Source organism: Mesoplodon mirus (assembly GCF_964341445.2).
Source record: "Mesoplodon mirus genome assembly, chromosome: 1".
NCBI classification, from domain to species: Eukaryota; Metazoa; Chordata; class Mammalia; order Artiodactyla; family Ziphiidae; genus Mesoplodon; species Mesoplodon mirus.
Genome location: NC_138976.1, coordinates 68,617,856 through 68,639,205, shown reverse-complemented (window position 1 = coordinate 68,639,205; position 21,350 = coordinate 68,617,856). Strand labels below are relative to the sequence as shown.

The following is a 21,350-nucleotide window of genomic DNA, read 5'->3' as shown; positions in this document are numbered from 1 at the left end:
CAGCCGCAGAGCACAGGGAGATCAGCTCGGTGCTTTGTGACCGCCTGGAGGGGTGGGATGGGGAGGGTGGGAAGGAGGGAGATGCATGAGGGAAGGGATGTGGGAACAGATGTATATGTATGACTGATTCACTTTGTTATAAAGCAGAAACTAATAAAAAAAATAAAATAAAATCTAAGTATGAAAAAAAAAATCTTCATCAAATTCTTATTGCTATGAGTAGTGTTACCCCATTTTACAGGTGAAGAAAGAGAGGCTAACAGATAGGAAATAACTTGCCCAGAGGCACACAGCCAATAAGTGAACAAACCAGAGTTTTACCCAGGCAGTCTATCACTCCAGACTGTGCACTCTTAAAGTTGAGATTACATGTTCTGTGTGAAGTGACTGATGGCTAGCGTTGGTCTTTTCTCCTGTGTCTGTTGAACCAGACATTCCCTCTTTTAGGAATGCGGTAGACTCTGTCCTTCTCCTCGACCTTCCAAGGTCTTGTCTCTGCTTGTTGCACTAGTCTATTCTCATAACTCTTTTTTATTATTGATTGTTAGAATTTATTTTATTCATAATGGCTTTTTAGTCCTGTCATGTTTATTACTTAAGACAAAACTCTTGGAGGAAAATGAATTTTCTCTTTTTCCAGTCCCATCCTCTTTTTTTGTCTACCACCAGACTTCTTTTAGAAACTCTTCCTTTGTCACAGGATCTGTTTGGCAGAAGGCTTGGACTTACTTTGACTTTGTCACTACTTTGACTTTGTCACTACTTCATTACAGAGAAAAAAATTCAAGTCCATCATAAGAGAAATCACAGCATGAAATGCAGTGTTTAAACTCCAGTGTATTTTCTATGATTATCTACAACATGATCATGGTAACTAATCAGGATCCCTTTGTGACATGGCTAGTGTCACTTTCTGCATACTTTCCTTCCTGCTTAGAGATGATTTTTAAACCAGCTTTTCTGGGATACCACAGGAGCAGTTGTTATCTCAAATGACTATCCACTGCCACTCGGTCAGAAAAATTATGCTCTTGGGTTTTAACATACTGGTAACCAAGTCAAAGATTCGGGATGCTTTGGAAGTTGGCAGTGTGGATGTGGCCTCTCTCAAAGAGACCAAGATTTCTTATCAGACGTGAGGTTACCTTTGGGTGAACACAGATCGTTTCCCAGAGCTCAGCTTATGCTGCATCTTTCCTTCACTGTTTCAAAGTGGCTAACAAATTTCTTCCACCAATATACCAACTCTTCTGTTGTTTGTTTCAATACTAGCTTCTCTGGAGCCTCAGGCATAGCACTTCCAAATGTCAGCAGCTATTAGCTCTCCACATTAATCTTTGTGTCTTTATTTCTCCTGAGTTGTCTGTATCTCTCAGAGGTGAGTCCAGGTGGCTTAACATAACATCGGGGTGTGTGTTGGGGGGGAAAGTATGTATTTTCTCAAAATAAGGCATTATAGCTATCTTATCTCTCCTACTTGCTTGCAAAGATTTTTGGAGCCCTCCAAGTACCTATCATAAAGCCTCATACCTTGCTTATGATCAACAGAGGGTAAATTGAATTTTTAAAATTATCATTCTATTTATTTTAGTTTTCCAGGGCCTCCACTTTCAGTTATAGAAGTGGGAAGCACATTTTGAAAGAGGGAACGTACTATATTTCAAAATACAGTGCAAATATCATAACACTTCTTTTCAATGAAAACTTCCAAGTTAGGTTTCCCTAATTTTTGTTCCTATTATTTTATATATAGAAAATGTATATGTGTTTGTGTGTATGTACATAAACACACATACATCTGTGTGTATGCATGTATGCATCTGCATGAATTGCATTTTTGCCAGTAGGCATATGAAGGCAACATTTCTTGAGTTAGGCCAAACTCTCCGTTTTCTCTCCTATGTCCAGACTCCATCTGAAACCATTTCATGTGTGAACTTCACAATCAAGTTGATTTTGTGCTGAGCAGGGGCACCGTGTAACCAGGTTCAGTGGCTCTTTGAGGTCTGCAAACATGTATAACAGAGTACACAGACTGCCTGCTGAAACCAACCAGAAATCTGATTTCATGATGCAAAAGTATTTGTTCAATTAATAATAATTTGCTCAAGTTAATAACAATAATTTATACTGTTTCAGAATCATGCAGAAAACTGCAACATAGTGGCAGGTCCTCAAAGGCCCCTGTCCTGATTAAAGAGGAGCAAGAACTTAATTATAAGGTGAGGCTGATTGTACCTCCACCTTCTTAGCTATCTTACTTGAATCAAACACTGTAGCCTCTCTTATGTTCTCTTCTCAACCTGCCATATTGTTAAGAACGTCAGACACAGTAGAGCGTGGGGGAGTGCTTTGGAATTTGTAAATACTCAATGAATATAAGGTAATGTTATTATTCATTTTTGTTGGGGAAAAATGCTGGAAAAAAGAAATTAAACATTATCTTGCTTGGAATTTGCCAGGCCATTGTTTAACAATTACCCCTCTAGCGTGGATTAGTCAGGTGAATTTTATTGCTTTTATTCTGATCCATCCATTGTCCTCAACTTTTTATAAAAATAGACCCTATTTCTAAGATCTACTACATTGTGCTATAGTATAATATGGGATGTGAATGAGTTATACTATTAAGTAATGATAGAATTGGTTTATGATAGATGCTTCCTTTCCTCTTTGATGTACTTCCAAACTATGAATTTACTTATCTGTGCAAGCAGCCGTGTTCTCTCATATTTGAATTACTTAGGTTACAAAAAAGTCTTATGAAGTTACATGAACCGTAATTTATATAGTAATAAACAGAATCTGACTAGATATCTTTAATAATCTGTTAATAATGATACTTGAGAGGAATCCAGGAGACTAGAAGACATCAGTTTAGTATTATAAATGTATGAACACTTACATATAGTAGAATCTGAGCGATGATATAGAGAATGTTAGCATTAAAAGTAAAAAATAATAAATTATACATTTCAAGAGAAATATGGGTTCATTACCTCCTAGTACATAAAATAAATTCTTCCGAACTATAGATCTTCGTATATATTTTATTAAATAAAAATTTAAAGCTCAAAATAGTATATTTTCTATATGTGACTTGATAATACTAATATGCAGTAAGAAATTATCTCTCCAAGCTTGTATGTTTACAATATTATCAATATTTTGTTCAGCACTTTTTCCCTATAAATAGTAAAAAGGTTGTATCAGCCCAGCCCACAAGAGCCTGTCAAACAATTCATACATACATATTTTTTGAAAGAATGTATTTATTTTTGCTCTAAAGAGAAAATACCATGGATCATAGTTGCCTTTATCTCCCAGGGGGGGTATGCACTGTATCAATTTCTTCCTATTTATGTTAGTAGAGGCCTCCTTTGACCAAAAAAGACTACCTGTATTCTTTATGAAGGCAGTTGCTATCCCAGAATATCAAGAGGTTGGAAACAGAATATCCAATGAGTCATCCTTCAGTTTTCTGTCTCCCCACAAACCTTCTGACTACAAGAAAAATGCTCTCAGAGGTTCTTACCTGCAGTGCACAACCATCGGACCTGCATCAGGAGGGTTACAGGTTTTGACTCTCCGTAAGAAAGCTAGAAAAGGTGTTGGGTGTTCTGGAACACCGTGATCAGGCCAGGCGGTGAACTGGAATTGTCTTACTTCTCTCTTCTCACTTGAACCATTCTGTGAAGTAGGAACACTGGCTGAAATTCTGTGTTCCTAGCCTCAGATTGTAATGATGAGTAATAACATGCAAGAGGTAACACAAAGATGTGCTATCTTAATTCCTTCCCCCACCCTATATCCTTTGGGAAGACACACTCTTTGGAGTTATATACCTCAAGCTATCTGTAAATGACAAATATTTGCTCAGGAAGACAAAATTCCTAGGTGAGAAGCATTCATTTTTCAGGTTTAACTATCAAGAGCACCCCTGTTACATTTTACAGAAAGAACTAGTTCTTCTTCACCTATTCTTCATTTGCTGAGACTTTCATTCAGAGCAAGAGTTCCATATTTACTGATAAATCTCCAGACAAGGAGAAAAATTGCTGAGCGATAATGGAAGAATTATTTCATTCTTCATTGTTGCCAGTAGAATCAAGATTTAAGTAAAGCCTTGAGATATTCGATTTTTCAAAAGAAGTTTTCTTTAAATAATGGAAAGGGGAAAGGGAGGAAAAAAAATAAAAAGCAAACCTTGTAAAGTGCAAACGTTCGAACACAATACGTGGCCAGCTCCACGGTATCTAGCAGCGTCACTTGGACAAGCCCATGGGTTTCTGTGCCTCTACTGGGCCAATACTGGTCACACTTCACCTAGAAGAAACAAGTGACACATTTAGGGCAGATCCTCATCAATTTCTCTATTAGTTTTATTTTGAGTTGCTGTTGAAGGAAAACAGCCTTTCTGCATTTCATTTTATGTTGATCTTTTTCTGGCGTGCATTCTTGTTATCCCAATATATGTAAATTGCTGCTCTGATGCCAATGTAAACCACATTTTTCAAACTGGTAGGAATACTAAGCAGTAACAGATTCAATTTTCCGGGAGAAAAATAAATTGCAGATTGTCACTGAGTAAAATAAGGAGAGAGGTATTTGAAACTTCAGAGTACTTGAAAAGAAAACACAAATTTGTTCTGAGATAGACATTAAGAATCATTTCTGAGGGCCTCCCTGGTGGCGCAGTGGTTGAGAGTCCGCCTGCCGATGCAGGGGATACGGGTTCGTGCCCCGGTCTGGGAGGATCCCATATGCCGCGGAGCGGCTGGGCCCGTGAGCCATGGCCGCTGGGCCTGCGCGTCCGGAGCCTGTGCTCCGCAACGGGAGAGGCCACAGCAGTGAGAGGCCCGCATACCGCAAAAAGGAAAAAAAAAAAAAAAAAAAAAAAAAAAAAAAAGAATCATTTCTGAAAGGTTACACTTAGGCACTTAAATGACATGGTGAGATAGTTAGTGTTCATCCATCAAGGTTTAAAAGGCACAACCTATTTCATCTTGAGCTATCACCATCTCCAAATATGCTTGTTTAAAGAAAAGTAGAAATAATTTGTAAATCTATCAAAGTATAACAAACAACACAGAATTTTTTAATATAAGATAAATGGTATGTGTATCAAAAACAAATTAAATCTGTAAAGTCTAGGGGGAAAAGAGCTGTCTGTTCTTTAAAAAGTCTCAAAGGGTCACACGCTAGCAGTGGCAAAGTTTAAATAATTTAAAATCCATTCATTTCAGATGAATAATCTACAATTATTATGTGGAGTTGAACAATAAAAGCACATAAAAGTATTCAACCCAATTAGTTCAACATGCAACAAAGAATAATTCCAAGTCTGCAGTAAGCCTCAAATTTACTGAATGTGTCCTTTGGGCATTAAAAATCGTAATGAAAAATAGCAAAGACAACACTATATTTTCTAGTAAGACCATAGATCAGAATATATTTACCCTTTCTATCTCACATTAAAAGAAAAAAAATGGGAGTAGTTCTTAATTGAAGCCAACTAAAATACATTTCTCTAGGTAAAGAAACCTAGTAGTATTTTATATTAGAAAGTACATCTTCTACTTGAAAAAGAAATATGTGAAAGTTACAATCTTTGGATTTAAGCAAAAGCAATGAGGCATTATTCACATAGATACTAGAATTTTTTGGCCCAGTGAATAGAATGACTAGATAATTATTTGCTTTTATGTTGAATATAAATATTACTAGCATTCTGTGAATAATATTGTAATTTTCTGTTTCACACCTAAAGCATCTGCTTCTCAAAGGACTCAGCCTCTTTCTAGATACTGGATGTTCTGAAAAGGGAGAGGGTTAATCCTCTACACAATTTCCTAGACTAGATAAAAGAGAAGGTACAGTTACACAGTAAAGCAGAGACTGCATTCTCAAGGTTTGACTTCTGTGCCTTTATTTCAACTGTGAGACCCACACAAACATTATCTATTTTATGAAAAACAAACAAAAGTGGTTCACAGTAAAATGGAGACTTTGTGTCTTAGTAAGATTTTTTTTAAAAGACTTGCATTTTCTAGATGCACAAAATATTCTTCTGTTTTATATTTCTGTCATATGTTCTAAGTTAAAAATAACACAAGGGGAAGACAGTTCTTTAAGGAGAATATTGATGTAGCAAGACCAGGGTTGGGTACCTCTATATGTTCTCTGGCCATCCATTAAAACCCAAGTAGTATCTGGATAAACTTATCAAAGGCTACTACCCTAATAGAGCCAACACTACTTAAGTAGCCATAATTCAGATGGAAAATAAATCACATAAATTAAGTCAAAGGCTCCGTTTTAAACCATGAAATAGATGTCAAGTTGATGTCTCACTGCAAAAGACAAAAGAAACTTTGGAGGCCTCTTATTGCAGCATTGAAGGGATGCCAGCAATGTACTGAGTTCAGGAATCAAGAGAGAGACTCAAACTCATTATTTAACAGATTCAGCTGGACATCAACCCATTCAAATCAAAACCAACAGGTCGAACCCCACGAGGACAAACACCACTATGGCGGGCACAAAAGCAGCAAGTTAATGCAACAAAATGAACTAGAAGGTCAGTACAATGTACGGAACCCAATTCAATGTAATTATGTTTCAAAGCTGGGAATTGGTTATCCTCAGACCTTTTGGTGAGGTAAGGCAAAGGAAAAGAACTATAAGCCAGCCTTTATGTGACCTCTAGAAAAATAACTCCATTATTGAGTGACTTTCCATCTACAAATCCACTCCATACCTAAGATGTAGGAAAACTTAAATTTATACTAATTATTCTCATACTTCTAGTAATAAGTTTGAGAACTGCAACTATTTTTGGCTTAGACTCTGACGTCTTTAGGGAAAAAATTACCACAAAACATTACTATAAGGAGTAAATATTGTGAACATTTTTAGCTAAAAGAATAAAACAAAAGTTCTTGTACTGATTTTAAATAATGTACTCTAACCTTACTCTTTACTAAAAGAAATCCTCTAAAATGTTTTAAGTGCAACTGTAGAAACTAGGAGCCATTTTTAAAGAAGCCAATATATTTAAACATTGCCGTTTTCTCTCAGGAAATATTTCGCAAGGGGAGTTTACGAAAAAATAAACGTTCTAATGTATGCACACATACAGTCTCAGCAGTGGGATTAGAAGTGCTCCCTGAGCTCTCTGAACAGCTACAGCGACACATTCTTCCCTTCAGTAGTGAGGACCCCGGCACTTCTTTACTCCACCTCATTCTCTGAGTAGCCTGCACAGGTTTCACCCAAGTTCTGAGGGCTAAATTTAAGGGCTTAGACTTACTGACAAATACTCCTTTAAGCCTTTCATTTTTAGCCGTACCCTAAACAAATAATTTCTGATTTTAATGTTAGAGCGGGTCTAGTGAGGAAAAAATTAAAAAGGATGCGGGAAAATAACAGAAGTTATTTCTTTCTAATCAGTTACACAAATGAACTAGCTCCATTCTCCTCTCTTGAGATGTTTTTTTGACAATAACCACTCCCCTCCCCCACCATTTTTTTCCTGGGAGAAAAATCTCAGAAGGTATTTCTAGAGAGTTCCTACTTGTTAGGCTTCATTCGTAGAGCTGAGTGTGAGAACTGAGACGTGTAGGAGGCTCCCCTTTGGGTATATAGAATGAGAAGGCCAGAGCTAGTGAGTAAAAATACTGATTTCTGTCTTTTCTTATGTGATTCTGAAGTGACTACAAGTGGCCTTCAGGACTGATTCTTGGAAGGTCAGGCAGTCTCACTGGTTGGCTAGTAAGCTTGTTCTCTATTTCCAGGACCAAAGCCTTGTGGCCTCTTCTATAAAATGGGAATGATTATCTCCAGCATGTCAGGGCTATTGTAAGGCTCAAACATCTTGCACCTGAAACTCTGAACCCAGTGGCCAACACAAATAGGTATCCAATGGGAATAGTTGTTATTAACTATTAAGTAGATTATGTTCTCAATTTTTTTGTGGTTGTTGTTATAAACATTCTGAATGTGAAAAAATGAATATGTTATTAATCCCAGCAGATATGTATTTAGGATGTTCTAGATGGACGGTAAGGTGTGAGTGGCTGTGGGGACGGTCATAGTGAAAACCACAGTCCTGCCCCCAGTCCATCAGCCTTACTGTCTAAATATGGAGGTGTGTTTACATTTCCTGTTTTTTCAAGTAGGTAGTTGTGAGATTGCAAACAACTCCCTTAATGTACCTGGACCCCAGTCTGCTGTGAGAAGAGAATGTACTAGACTCTGAGGTAGAAAAGGAGAGGAGCAGAACTCACTACCCAGGCTCTGGTTTACAAACATTGCCCTGTAACTCGACTTGAGGCCTAAACTGAATGAGACAGTTCAGATTTCTGGCTGAATTTGGGGGAAATATTTCTTTTTATTATCACAAAGGGATTCCCCTTGTGTGGTTAGCTTTCATTTCTCTATAATTGTGGAAAGACCAGGTTGACCATCGCTACATGTATGCTATGGAATATTTTCTCCCTTTCATGGCAAACTATTAAAAGCAAGTTGATGGAATGATAGAACATATTTAAGTATATTCAAAAGAAAAACTCATTATTGGAAATATCTTGTAGTATTTTTTTTTTTTTTTTTTTTTTTGTGGTACACGGGCGTCTCACTGATGTGGCCTCTCCCGTTGAGGATCACAGGCTCCAGACGCGCAGGCTCAGCGGCCATGGCTCACGGGCCCAGCTGCTCCGTGGCACGTGGGATCTTCCCGGACTGGGGCACGAACCCGTGTCCCTTGCATCGGCAGGTGGACTCTCAACCACCATGCCACCAGGGAAGCCCTATCTTGTAGGATTTGATCCAGCAGGTCTGCTGACTGTGCTTGGGGGGAAATGCTCTCCTTCTAGTTCCATTTTTACTTCCACATGGCTTATCTTGGACATGGCCTGGCACATCATGGGCACTCAACACGTGCAAGCCAACTTTATAATCAACTATACTGTGGTCTACGTTGGCTTATTTTTAAATAGCCTAAAACTTTATGAAAACAAAAGCTCCTCATTTCAATTTAACTAAGCCTTATTGAGCATGGCAGCATGGCGAAACACCAGAATTCTAAATGCGACAAACCAATACCTCCAAAGGGTCCCAGCATCACTGAACCAAAATGTATTTGCCACATGTTATTTGGAAAAGCCTGCCTAGGGCCAGGTTATTTAACCAAAGAAGGATTTAGAATAGACAATTAATGATACCTGGAAAACCATAACTATTGTTGAGAATGGCTGGAAATCAGTATTTAGTAAGTTTGGGCAGAGGATTCTTCTATAAGGAGTGGACAGTATGTTAACATTAGATAATGCAAATCACGGTTATTATTGGGAAAAAGGAAATGTTAACACACAACTATCAATACACATTTAATAAGGGAAGATATAATGAAAGGTTCAGATAAATATTAGGATATATTTTAGTGGACACAAGAATTATATGCTGAACTGTTTTTTCCAAAATAAGGAGATACCATCTCAGTGATTCTCTTCTCTTGCAGTAATAGTGTCATTCTCTCCACTGAACTAATATCAATATTTAGCCATATCTATTTTCAAACGGCAAAACTACCTAGTTTGTGTATTTCCCCGTTTCATTTTCTCTTTGCAGACCACTATTTAGAGGAGAATCAAGGGCAATGGAATACTTGAAATGAGAGTGAAATTAAAGCATTTGACTACCAGCATAGAAATAGCTTTTCATAAATAAAACCATAAAGTTGAAAAATATTATTCTCTAAGTAAACCAAATTATACATTATAAAACTGCTTATCAGTTCATTGAACTGTTCAAACACTTTCTAAACCATTTATTAATTTAAAAACCTGATATTCCCTTTTGTCTGATGTATGCTATGGACTGAATATTTGTGTCCCCTCAAAATTCGTATGTTGAAATCTAATCCCCTATGTGATGGTATTAGGAGGTGGGGCCTTTGCGAGGTGATAGGTCATGAGGGTGGAGCCCTCATAGAATGGGATTAGTGCTGTATAAGAGAAACCCCGGAGAGCTCTGTCACCCCTCCATCACACGAGGATACAACAAGACAGTTTTCTATGAACTAGGAAGCGGCACCTGGATCTTAAACTTCCCAGTCTCCAGAATTGTGAGAAATAAGCTTCTGTTGTTTATAACCCATCCAGTCTAGAGCATTCTCTTACTGTAGCCCGAACAGAATAAGACAACGTGTCTGCCAGGGTTTAACAGAGGGAACTGCACTGAACTTTTCCAATGATTTCTCCCATTATATCTCCAGTGTCTAGCACTTTGTTGTAGCCAGAGGAAAATTGTGTGAAATGCCTCTCTTTCATGTCCAGATAGCACTTGGCTATCAACCCTTCCCTCATGGTTTGGGTCTGTGGAGTCTGCCCCTCAGCCCCAACCACTCCTGGCAGTGGCTGGGCGCTCCATGCAGCCTTACTGGCACGTCTGCATCTGTCTTTGTCTGCCTAGTGGCTGCCTGTGGTCCAGCAATGCTCCAGTGTCACTGCCACTGAGAAATATCATTAGGTGACAAAGTTTCAATAAAAAGATAATGTTTGTATACCAGCCAGTATTCATACATTTCAATATTTTAACACCCAGTAGAATTATACTGGTGCATACGAGCTGAATATCTGCCTTGCCTGGGCATAGAAATTAATCCACACTTCTCAGAATCTTAGAAGTGACTTAGTCCAGCCTGGGAGTGCTGTAAACATGAATGTGGAGAATAAGAGGGGTTTTGCACAATGTCACTGGGAGCACAGCTGCGTCTCCCCCACCCAGTCCAGCTCATTCCTTGGGCTGTGTTGCTTAATTCACTTGAATAGGAATGTTTTGAGCCAGAATCTGTAGACTGCCATTCTAAATAGAGGAGGAGGGATGGGCAAAGAAGGTAGAAAATCCAGGAAGCGAACAGTTAAGAAATTGGTGGGATCCTTTCTCTTTTATCTGACACTGTGTCTGTTGACAAGAGAAAACCAAAAGTGTGGAACTTGCCAGATAAGGACCCAAACATCCTTTAGGTTGCCAACATGAGTATCCTTCTTTTTGTTGCCAGTGTCCTATATACATTAAGTATCCACCACTTTTCAAAAACAATCCCATACATCAGGCAGACTTCAAAGGCAATGTTTGCACTGCTGTCCCTACAGCTGCTTAAGGAAAAAGCAGTTTCTGTTGCCCTAGATAGGCAGTGCTTTAGGCTGCAGTTTGAGAAATTAAATGTTCAAAGCCTTTGGCACTTCGAGTTCTATTTGGAAAAGGACACAGACCTGGCATTTGGAAAGCATTTGCTCTCCATTAAACTTACTGAACCTTGACAAACCAGAGGGGCCAAGAATTAGTCTGCCACTGGCCAAGGCTGGGCCTTCCAAAACCGATAACGGCAATGAAAACAATAACACTGCCATTTATAATCTTCAACGGGATTCTGCCAACTTTTAACCCAAAAGGACCTCATAATCTGAAAAGAATCTCAAGATTTGTTTTACAGAAAAACAAGAAAATGTTTGATCAAAATCTCCTTTTTTGCTGTTTTTTGCCCAGAATTGCCTTCAGCCACAGAAGCAAGTATGACTATGTCTCCAGCTCACTGTCACTCTCTGTTGGGGTAAATTTACTATGGTGACATTCGAGGAATGGAGAGGACATAGGAAGAGTGAGTGACCTTTAGGTCAGAAGTGCTCCACTGGCCAAGCATCAAGTTTAACTCCCTAAACTATTAACATAGTGTAGTTAATGCCAGCCTGGTCCCTTTGGGCTTGGCAGCATCTAACCTGCATTCATTAGTACAAACAACTATATTTACTGGAGCAGGGATTTTCCTGTTCCTGGCCTAAGGTTAGTCATGATGCACAAAACATTTGATCTGCTCTAGCAATGGATGCCATCAACTGGGTTGTCTGGTTCTCTACTTGGGAACAGAAAATGGGATTTAGAGAGTTTGGAAACCAAGTATAGACTTCTTTACTTCTAATTCTATGCTTTTACTACTAATCAGTGGGGTCCACATTGGATGACAGTTCAAATCATGTCCCATTTTTTGGGTGTCAAAATTTCACTCCCATCCTTGACATCTATAGCACTAAGTACCACCACAATAATCGCTCTTTAAGTGAATCAACTCCCACTATACAACTTGCAAGACATGAAGCAACAGTAAGTGTCAACTATGGGAACTGACTGAAGGCAGGCTGGGAAGACAAGTGAAAGCCAAACATCCCTTAACCTCGGTGAAGCCACTTCACCCTCTAACACTAATCAAGGCTGCTCAAGAATTTGTCAGCCATAGGTGTACACGTTCCCTCTGTCTTGTATACCTCAAGATGGGAAACAAAGTTGAAGAGAAACAGCAAAAAGCAGACAGCTAAAGGAAAAAAAAAAAAGTGAACCATCACCCACTAACTAATAGAGCTTCCTGGGCCAGGAATCACCTTGGCAAACCCTACCTCAGAGATTCCAATTCTTCAAGTGAGGCTTGCCAACCATGTGTCCCAGTTGCCCACAAATAACACCCTTGGAGTGGAAATCCCAGCTGTATACATTTTGCTCTCCTACCGGTGCTTCATTTTTTCCAAACTTTTTCTTCCCTCCATGTGGTTGCCCAAACCAATTCATGTGCTTATTGGCATGTTATGAAACATGGAAACAATTAGAGACCACATTCTGGGGGAGAAGAATGACTCGCTGCAGAATCAATGAACTCTGCAGAACTTGAGAAGATTTGGCAAAAAAGATGGAAACTGTGGAATAAAACCCACTAACCGTACCTCATGTCACACAGTATACAAGGCTTTAAACTGATCTGTGTATTTTCAGGCAGCAATCAAACTTTACCTTCAAAATCTCTAGTTTTTCGCTTCATATATATATATATATATATATATATATATATATATATTCTAATGAAACTCAAAGAAAATATTCAACTTACACATTTTCTCCTCAGGGTTGATAAGTGGTGAATGTACAACCGTGGAAACAGTCTCCTGATTTAGGTTTGGGATTCTTTCAAGGCCACATTTGAGGGAGCGTGATGGCATTTGAAAAATCAAAGAAGTTAAGTTTTCAAATGGCCACCTTAAGCCCTAAGCCATACCTCACACTTGTAAAGGGCTTCTTTAGCCCTCCAAACGCTAAAAATGGTCAATTCTCTAACAACAGACCAGTGAAATGTCTAACACATCCTAAGGAACCCAGTATCCTTTTGCTTGAGTGAACTATTCTAACTCAGCAAAGGTTACAAGCCCTGCTGCTGTATCAACCACAGAGAGGTGGTGATTGAGCCTTGGTACAGAAGAGGGTGGAAAACACAGGAGGTAGGTTTTAAAGGGAGAGTTCCCTAGCATCACCAAATAAAAAAGAATGAGGAAGGAGAATGAAAAACCGAACCAGAAGGAAATGTGGTATCAAGAATATATTATATTTAGTGATAATTATTACTACATGTAACTCGTGCTGACATTACTCACTATTTTCATACTGTATTGCTTCAAGATATGTGAAAGTAGCAGCCAGAATGTTCTATTGTGGTCTTTCTGCAGACTGATTAACACATTCCCTGTGTCAGGGTCTCCATTCTGGAGATTCTGTCAAAGGCAAGTGCAAAAGAACCCCATGTTCTGAGCTACACTCTCCTCTTGACTAGGATGCATGGTTGTGCCATCCTGGGGACAGTGGGCACATTTCGCCACGTGCAGTGACTCTGAGTTTGGTTAGGATTCATTGTCAACCACAAAGAAACAAACTCATTTGGGAACAAAAATTGAATTATTTGGAAGCCAGCTTTAGGGGAGACTAAAGTTATAATGGTAAAGCCTCCAACTTCTCTATCTCAACCAAAAAATAATAGTGTAGACTCACTGAGCCACCCCGTCACATTCCTTGTCTCAGGCAATACCCACAATAACCCTTTCATGTAATCCAAAAAGGAGAAAGGAGACTTTGAGGGGTCCCGCAACTTGCTCAATGTCTCATACCTAGTATGCACTAAAGTCGGGATCTAAACACAGACATTTGACTGCAAGGCACCCCTACTTGGAACTGTGTCAGGTAGGTTCCTCTAGTGGTGGTGTCCCCAGGGAGTTCTGTGTAATATCATGCTATCTTCCCTTTCCTTTTCCTTTCTCTTTCCCACTCGAGTTAACAGGTATTCCTGCCTACTTGTAATACACAGAAGTGTTTACACACACACACACAGACACACACACCTCTTTTTTTTCAACAAGCCAAGGGGATGAATATTATTTCAGGAACCTGAGCCTTCATCAAAATAATGAAATTTCAAGCTTCAGCCCTTGGAGAGGTGATTTGTTTAAACTACCTGGACCTCCTCTCTTTATAAGAGGGACTACAGGCAGTTTCTAAGTAAAGCCAGGCTAGTTCATATGTCTACTTTGAATTTGGCTGCTGGGAATTGAGAATTCATTGAGTCCCCAGGTCAGCCCACATAACTCACAAAGTTCCCCAAGTATGGAGCTGTATATTTCAGCAACAACTAACCACTATTTATAACACTGTTTTTATAGCAAAATTTAATCTATGTTCTTGTTTTGAGAATCCAGGAATGCCTTCCGCTTCCTCCCTGGGACTTTGGGGGAAGTGGACAGGGGAAAGGTGGGGTGGAGGATGTGAGGCAGGAAGATGAAGACAGTGTGGCATAATTTGGAGGACCAGGGCTTTGTTAGCTCTCTCTAGGGCATTTGGTCCCTTATTCTCAAGTGTTCTAGACTGGAGAACAAAGGGCTTTTTGGGCCTTGGGGGTCAGGGTTCATTTGTAGGATTAGGTTGATGATGGTTGAGATTTCTAAATACTGGCTTATGCAGGTCATCATAAGTTTGGGTATAGGCTGAACCACCGCAGAATAAAAATCACAAGACAGCACTTTACTTGGCCTCCTCAGGTCATTTAACAAAGGAGAAAGCTAACTTGCAAGAGCAAAGAGTAATTAATGAAGAGAGCAAACAGAGGCTCATTTAGTAACTTCCAAATAAGTTTCTCTGTCTGAGGTGGGGAAAAAAAGGTAGCCTGCAACATAAAGATAAACTGTAGGTATTTAAGTCACAATGCCTTCTGCCAAGAATTGCTCATTACCATCAGATGTTGCACTGGCAGTGGGGCCAGTTAGAACTAATTTTATTATTAGAAGCAATTAGGGAGAAAAGGGGCAGAATTCCATTCGGTTATTTCAAAACAAGTTTCTGTGCATGGCTTAATGAAGGCCTGCAGTGTCAAGATAAAAATGTGTGTTTTACTGAAAACAACTTTTGCAAATGACTGCTTGTTACCAGCCGGTATCTCCAGGCAGAACAGTCCTAGTAGCTTGGATTTACATGCATGCTGTAATATAACAGTTCAGCTGTCTCCGCTTCACAGAAGTGTTAACAGACAGTACAGCCTGGTGGGTAAGCACAGATGTGGAGACAGACTGTCTTCAATTCCTCACTCTGACCTTGGTAACTGAATGAGCTTAGGTGACCTGGAATGTCCTGGCCTTACTCATATATAAAGTGGAAATCACAGAAGTGTTTATCTCATGGGTTGTTGTAAAATATCAATGTATCCAATACATGTTAGGCATTGTTAGAATGATTAACGATTATATCCAATAATTATTTGGGTGGGGGATTGTTTTTAAAGCAAGGGCTTGCTAGATAGGGGTTACCCTGAGTACAAGTCAATAATGGATCTATTTACATCCATTTTGAATGGCATTTGCATGTAAAGTATAACACAGAGACGTCTTCGCAGCCATCAAAGTTTTTAATCTAAATTCTTTTCAGACAATATTTCAATATTTCTGTAGAATTCACATTTTGAAAAGACCTGATTGCTTTTTAGGTTTGCTAAACAAGTTGTGTACTATATCTATTGATTTCCCAGCTTTAAGGTAACAGCTGGGACTTTTTATATTTTCCTAAGTCTGAGCTTTTCCCTTATGAATCTCCTGAGCAGCTTACAACTCCTCTCTCATATATATACTGGGGCTAAGAGAAACTGCCATGTATTGAGCTTAGGAGAACATTAAAAAAATCTCAACTGTCACACAACAAATGGGAAGTTAGGCTTTGGCTTCCTTCTAAATATCCTTTTTTTTTTTTTTTTTTTTTTTTGCGATACACGGGCCTCTCACTGCTGTGGCCTCTCCTGTTGCGGAGCACAGGCTCCGGACGCGCAGGCTCAGCGGCCATGGCTCACGGGCCCAGCCGCTCTGCGGCATGTGGGATCTTCCTGGACCAGGGCACGAACCCATGTCCCCTGCATCGGCAGGCGGACTCTCAACCACTGTGCCACCAGGGAAGCCCTAAATATCCTTTTTGATAGTACTGTGACCCCAGTGAACGAGCCCTCTATCAGTGGTTTCAAACTCTGCCCCGAAGGCCCCATACAGTGAGAGTATGTGCTGTCTTCAGTGATTTGTCAGAGACTTACTTGTTCCTTAAATTCTCAAGGTTACAGATTGATTTTCATCAGATGGCTATGATATTCACTTGGCATATTCACTTGGGAATATGGCATCCTGCTTACCCATTATGTTCTAGTTTTGCAAATCAAGAGCATTTAACTAATGTGCCGTGCTCCATAATATTGGACCCATATGATGAATAAAACTCCTTTCTTGGACCTTACTAAGCAATGACTCCATTATTAAAATCTATTCATTTTGGAGAAGGCTAAACTAACAAAATGCCCTCTACACATTTATGTGTTTTCTCAGCAGTGTATTAACCAACATCATTTTTTTGGCTGCCCTGACTTAATTTATGCTCATTTGAATAATTTTTAAAAAGAGCCTCTTTCACAGAATTTTAGATTTTACACTGCAGATTATGAGAAAGAAAAAGTTGAAAATATTGGGAAGTACATATGGTGGGATTCTCCCCCAAAGTCCGTGTGTTCTTGTTCAATGTGGATTTGACAAAGATGTCCAAGTTAATATTTATTTTTTCTAACCAAGCTGTCTACTTCTTTGAGTGCTATTTTTTTCTTTTAGCGATCACACACATCGTAACATGAGAGAATTTCCTTTCTGAAAGATGCAAAAGAATGTTAAAGAATGGTTTAATCTAAGCTGTTGATGCTCATTCACAATTAGTGTCTATTACAAAGTCAAAGCTTAAAGACAGGCTAGATTCTGACCAGAATAAAATATGCAATGCAGGAACTATCTGGGGGAAGATTTTAAAAGGGAGAAGGTAGATATTCATCCTTACCCTGGATCGTTCTTCTAGTTTTGTCATCATAACAACTGTGGCACTCCGTTGTTCCCATATCATTCTCCAAAAGTCCCCAAATGTTTCGGGGAGAGATCCCTGGGTTGCAATATAGGCATTTTGTTTCCTATAGCCATCTATGTAGTTAGCATTCACATAGTCACTTCCTGGGATTCCTGTAAAAACAAGGAGGGTTATTCAATGAGGTGAACATATCACAAGAGGAAACAGCCTGGGACATGCCCTAATGACAATGTTATATTAAGAGGAGTCACACTATATTAAAGTTTGGGTTTTAAACAAGATTAAAAATAGGTCTTATTGGGACCATTACGTTAGAGTAATGCAATGTTTATATTTATCATGTGACAAGGTGGACTCCAAAGAAAGAAAAACACAACCAATTGTCCACAGAATGCCTTTCCTCTCACATGCTGTCTGTTTTCTCTATTGCATCAGAAAAATATAGCTGGCAAAGGAGGATAAACAATGATCCGGTCACTTTCCTCACTCATTCTCTTCTTCGTTCCCAGACAAAAACCAACTAAAATAATGCCTGAGCCTGCAAATGCAATATAGGGTGGAACATGTCATAACAGTGAAAAATTCTTTCCAGATTTAGCTAAGAGGAAACTCATATATAAACTCTTTTAATCCTCACAACAACTCTGTGAAGTTCTGTCATGATCTTCCTATCACAGAGGTGGAAACCGAGGTGCACAGAGCTTGCTGACGTTGGTGGAGTCTGGTTTAATTATAGGCAGGCAGTCTGCTACATCTGTGTCTTAACCTCTGTAGGGTACTGCTTCTCATATAAACCTCAACGGGTTGTTGTATCACATGAAATCTCTCCTTGGATTATGACAACTGCCTCCTAATTGGTTGTTCCGCTTCTGCTTTGTCCTTTGCAGTCTGTTCTCTATCTAGTATGAGAGTAATTTTTAAAAATATATTTCAGACACTGTAATGTCTCTTCTTCAAAGCCAACAGTGGCTTCCCCTTATACTTTAAATAAAATCCAAGCTCTCAACAATGGCTACAAAACTCTGTGCTTTTCCAGACTCATCTTGTCCCATTCACCTCCTCGCTTTCTAGACTCTAGACGCTGGCCTGCTTCTAGATGCTGACTTTGTTAGAAAACATTGCTAGCTTAGTACCCTGCCACATCCTACTACACTCTCTGCCTCGTTCCCATTGAAAAACACTCAGCCTCCATCTCAGAAGGCCTGCCCTTGATACCCTGGGACCTAAGAACCCTCTTGGCAACTCTTTTTTTTTTTTTTTTTTGCGGTACTCGGGCCTCTCACTGTTGTGGCCTCTCCCGTTGCGGAGCACAGGCTCTGGACGCGCAGGCTCAGCAGCCATGGCTCACGTGCCCAGCCGCTCCGCAGCATGTGGGACCTTCCCGGACCGGGGCATGAACCCGCATCCCCTGCATTGGCAGGCGGACTCCCAACCACTGCGCCACCGGGGAAGCCCTCTTGGCAACTCTTTATATGACTTATTACACATTGAAATTACATATTTAGTTGTTTGTTAACTTGCTTATTGCTTGTTTTATGTGCCTCTAGACCACATCTCGTTTATTCACCTTTGCTATCCCTAGTGACAAAAAGAGCAAATTATATGCCTCCGTTCCAACATTTAATAAGTAGCACAGCTGTAATGTAATACAGATATTCTGATTAAAAGTCTAATTTTCCTTCAGCACAACAGCTTTAAAAGGGGTATAGGGAAGTTTGAGTTTCTTTCAAGAAGAGTGGCTGGAATGATTAAGGAAATCAAAGCTATTCCTTGTGAGAAAGGAATATATATTATAACCTGGCAAAAAGATAGGGGTTGGAGATAAGAGCTGCCCGTAAGTGTCTGAAGAGAGGTTGAGGTTTACTACGTTGAGATCCAAGTCTTTCACTTCTGAAGGATGTAACTACAGAGAGATGAATTTCATCTCCAGTATGATAAAAGTCAGAATCAGAAAGGGGATAGATTTCCTCCAGAGGTAATGAGTTGCCTATCCCTGAAGGGGAACAAACACTTTACAGGGAGATAGCAATAGAACCTGTACATGGTCCCTTCTTACTTTGGGAAAATATTAGTCTTGGATTTATTAAAAAAGAAAAAAAAAGAATATTTTCTTTATAATGGAACATATGTTCCCAAGCTAAGATTACTCTATTTCACGGATTGCCACTTGCAATTACTTTGACTGCTTTTCTGATTCCAGTTGTAAAACTGATCCTCTCAAGAAAAAGTAATGAAAGTCAGATGGAAACTGCTGGGCTCCAAGATGAACACATGGATATGGAATACCACCAGCATTAGTGAAAAGCCTTTTGAGCAAAAACTGAAATGCACGGTTGGTTGTAACATTATTCATCTATTATAGCTACTCAAGAAGCAGTTGGGGTTCTGGCAGCCCTTTGTTGATAAAGATCCTATTCCTCCCTGACACCAAATTACTGTAGATTCAAAGGACAGTTTAAATAAAGTCCTCAGGTTACAACCACTGGGGAAGCACGCACATCTACATGTCCACAGGATTTGGTTCTGAGCCACCAATGAGTCTATATTATAATACAGGAAAAGCCCACTTTAAATAATTTAATTTAGCAGTTAACATTTATAAAGAATTGATAGAAAGAATTCTGGCTAAGAGCCTCACACTGCTACCAAAATACAGAAAACTTTTTTCCAAGAAAACTCAAAAATGGAGAAATCTGGTTTAATGACTCAGAAAATGCATCAGCTGGGCACTATGCCATTTTTCCCTCATCAAGGGTGATAACAAATGTGTCTGAACAACATATCTGAGGACAGAGGAGGTGGGTGTGAGACTCATATCTAAAGGAGGGGAATCAGACCTATCCTATATTCTTGCATAAATTTTAATCAGTTATTATGTAATGAATTGTTTTTTGACATATTGCTCAAGTTTGAACAATAAGTCGTTATATTTTAGGGGGAATAGGTTGATACTGAATAATGGTTGCATTTTCCTGGGATAAAAATACAAAAATTCTGCCTGAAAGCTATTAGGCACCTGGGATCCATATTGTATCACCAAATACTTTAAGAATTTGGGACTTGATATTCTGGAAAGAAGAGAATTGAAAACAATAATTCAATACCTAGGAGAGCTAACTGTTAGGCTAAAATTTATATCCTAAAAATAGTGTGAGGCTCCTCTTCTATTTTGACACTTGTCTGTAAGGAGGTAGTACCTGGAATAAAAGCCTCCTGGCAAATCCCTTTACACACTCTGGCAAAAAGACACTTCCAGTAAGTTCTCTCATATGTCTTTTGCAATGTGGAGATGTGAGAGATGGCTATGTTCTCTAGAAGCTCTAAGGCCTAATGTGTCCTATATTCATACAACCCAACATAACAAGCTGTGTAGAAAGAGGAATGAGAAAAGATCTGAGAAATGGTGGTGGCTTGCCCTTCTAAAAAATATTAACCCCATATCGGAATCTAAAATTAAAGAGCAGTGTATTTCAAGTAGATGAGACCTCAATTTTCAATGCGATATATTTAGAACAATTTTTCAATCAATCCCAATGGAAAAAAAAATACTATGCTGGCTTTCCACTAATGCAACGCTAATCAGCATGCACTACTGATCCAAGAGAAGTGTGTGAGAATTAATTGAATTCTTCTGGGGCTATGATGAATAGAAATCTAAGTTAAAATGCAGAACTGAAAGAATATAGGATTACTATAAATTAGCTGATTGCTTTTATTTCTTGGAGTCAAGGAGATTTTTGTCCAAAACTATGGTAATGGTGTGCCTTGCCTTTTTTTTTTTTTTTTGAGGGGCAGGAGTTATTAAAATAACAAGAGCATAAAAAAGATGTCTGAACCTCATCATAGGCGAAATCTTAGGATTGGCCCTGCTGTAGGATTGTCTCTTGGACAGTTGGTCTTAATGTCATTGTCCAAGAAAAACAGCTTAGATCTAAAACTTGCTCTTCCTAGGCATCCATGGCTTTACTTCATTTATAAAAGTAAGTTTTCATGATTTCCTATGTATTGTTTCATGTGTATTCTCCAATTAATAAGTCATGTAAACAGTTCCAACACCAATAATAATTGTTTATCATTCTAATCTTATAAGTGAGAATACTGAGGCTAGA

At 39.0% G+C, this 21,350-nt stretch overlaps 1 protein-coding gene across 4 annotated transcripts in view; it reads right to left on the bottom strand.

Annotated features, from left to right (window-relative positions):
• Window positions 1-21,350, bottom strand: part of PTPRD (protein tyrosine phosphatase receptor type D) — a 2,145,247-nt gene that overhangs the window by 44,383 nt on the left and 2,079,514 nt on the right. For all 4 annotated transcript variants that reach the window (XM_082611189.1, XM_082611192.1, XM_082611191.1 and 1 more), the window contains 3 exons: window positions 17,218-17,393; window positions 4,207-4,326; window positions 3,536-3,690 (listed from right to left, as the gene is read on the bottom strand). In XM_082611189.1, coding sequence (XP_082467315.1) covers window positions 3,536-3,690; window positions 4,207-4,326; window positions 17,218-17,393 — 451 coding nt within the window. The remainder of the gene's footprint in view (window positions 1-3,535; window positions 3,691-4,206; window positions 4,327-17,217; window positions 17,394-21,350) is intronic.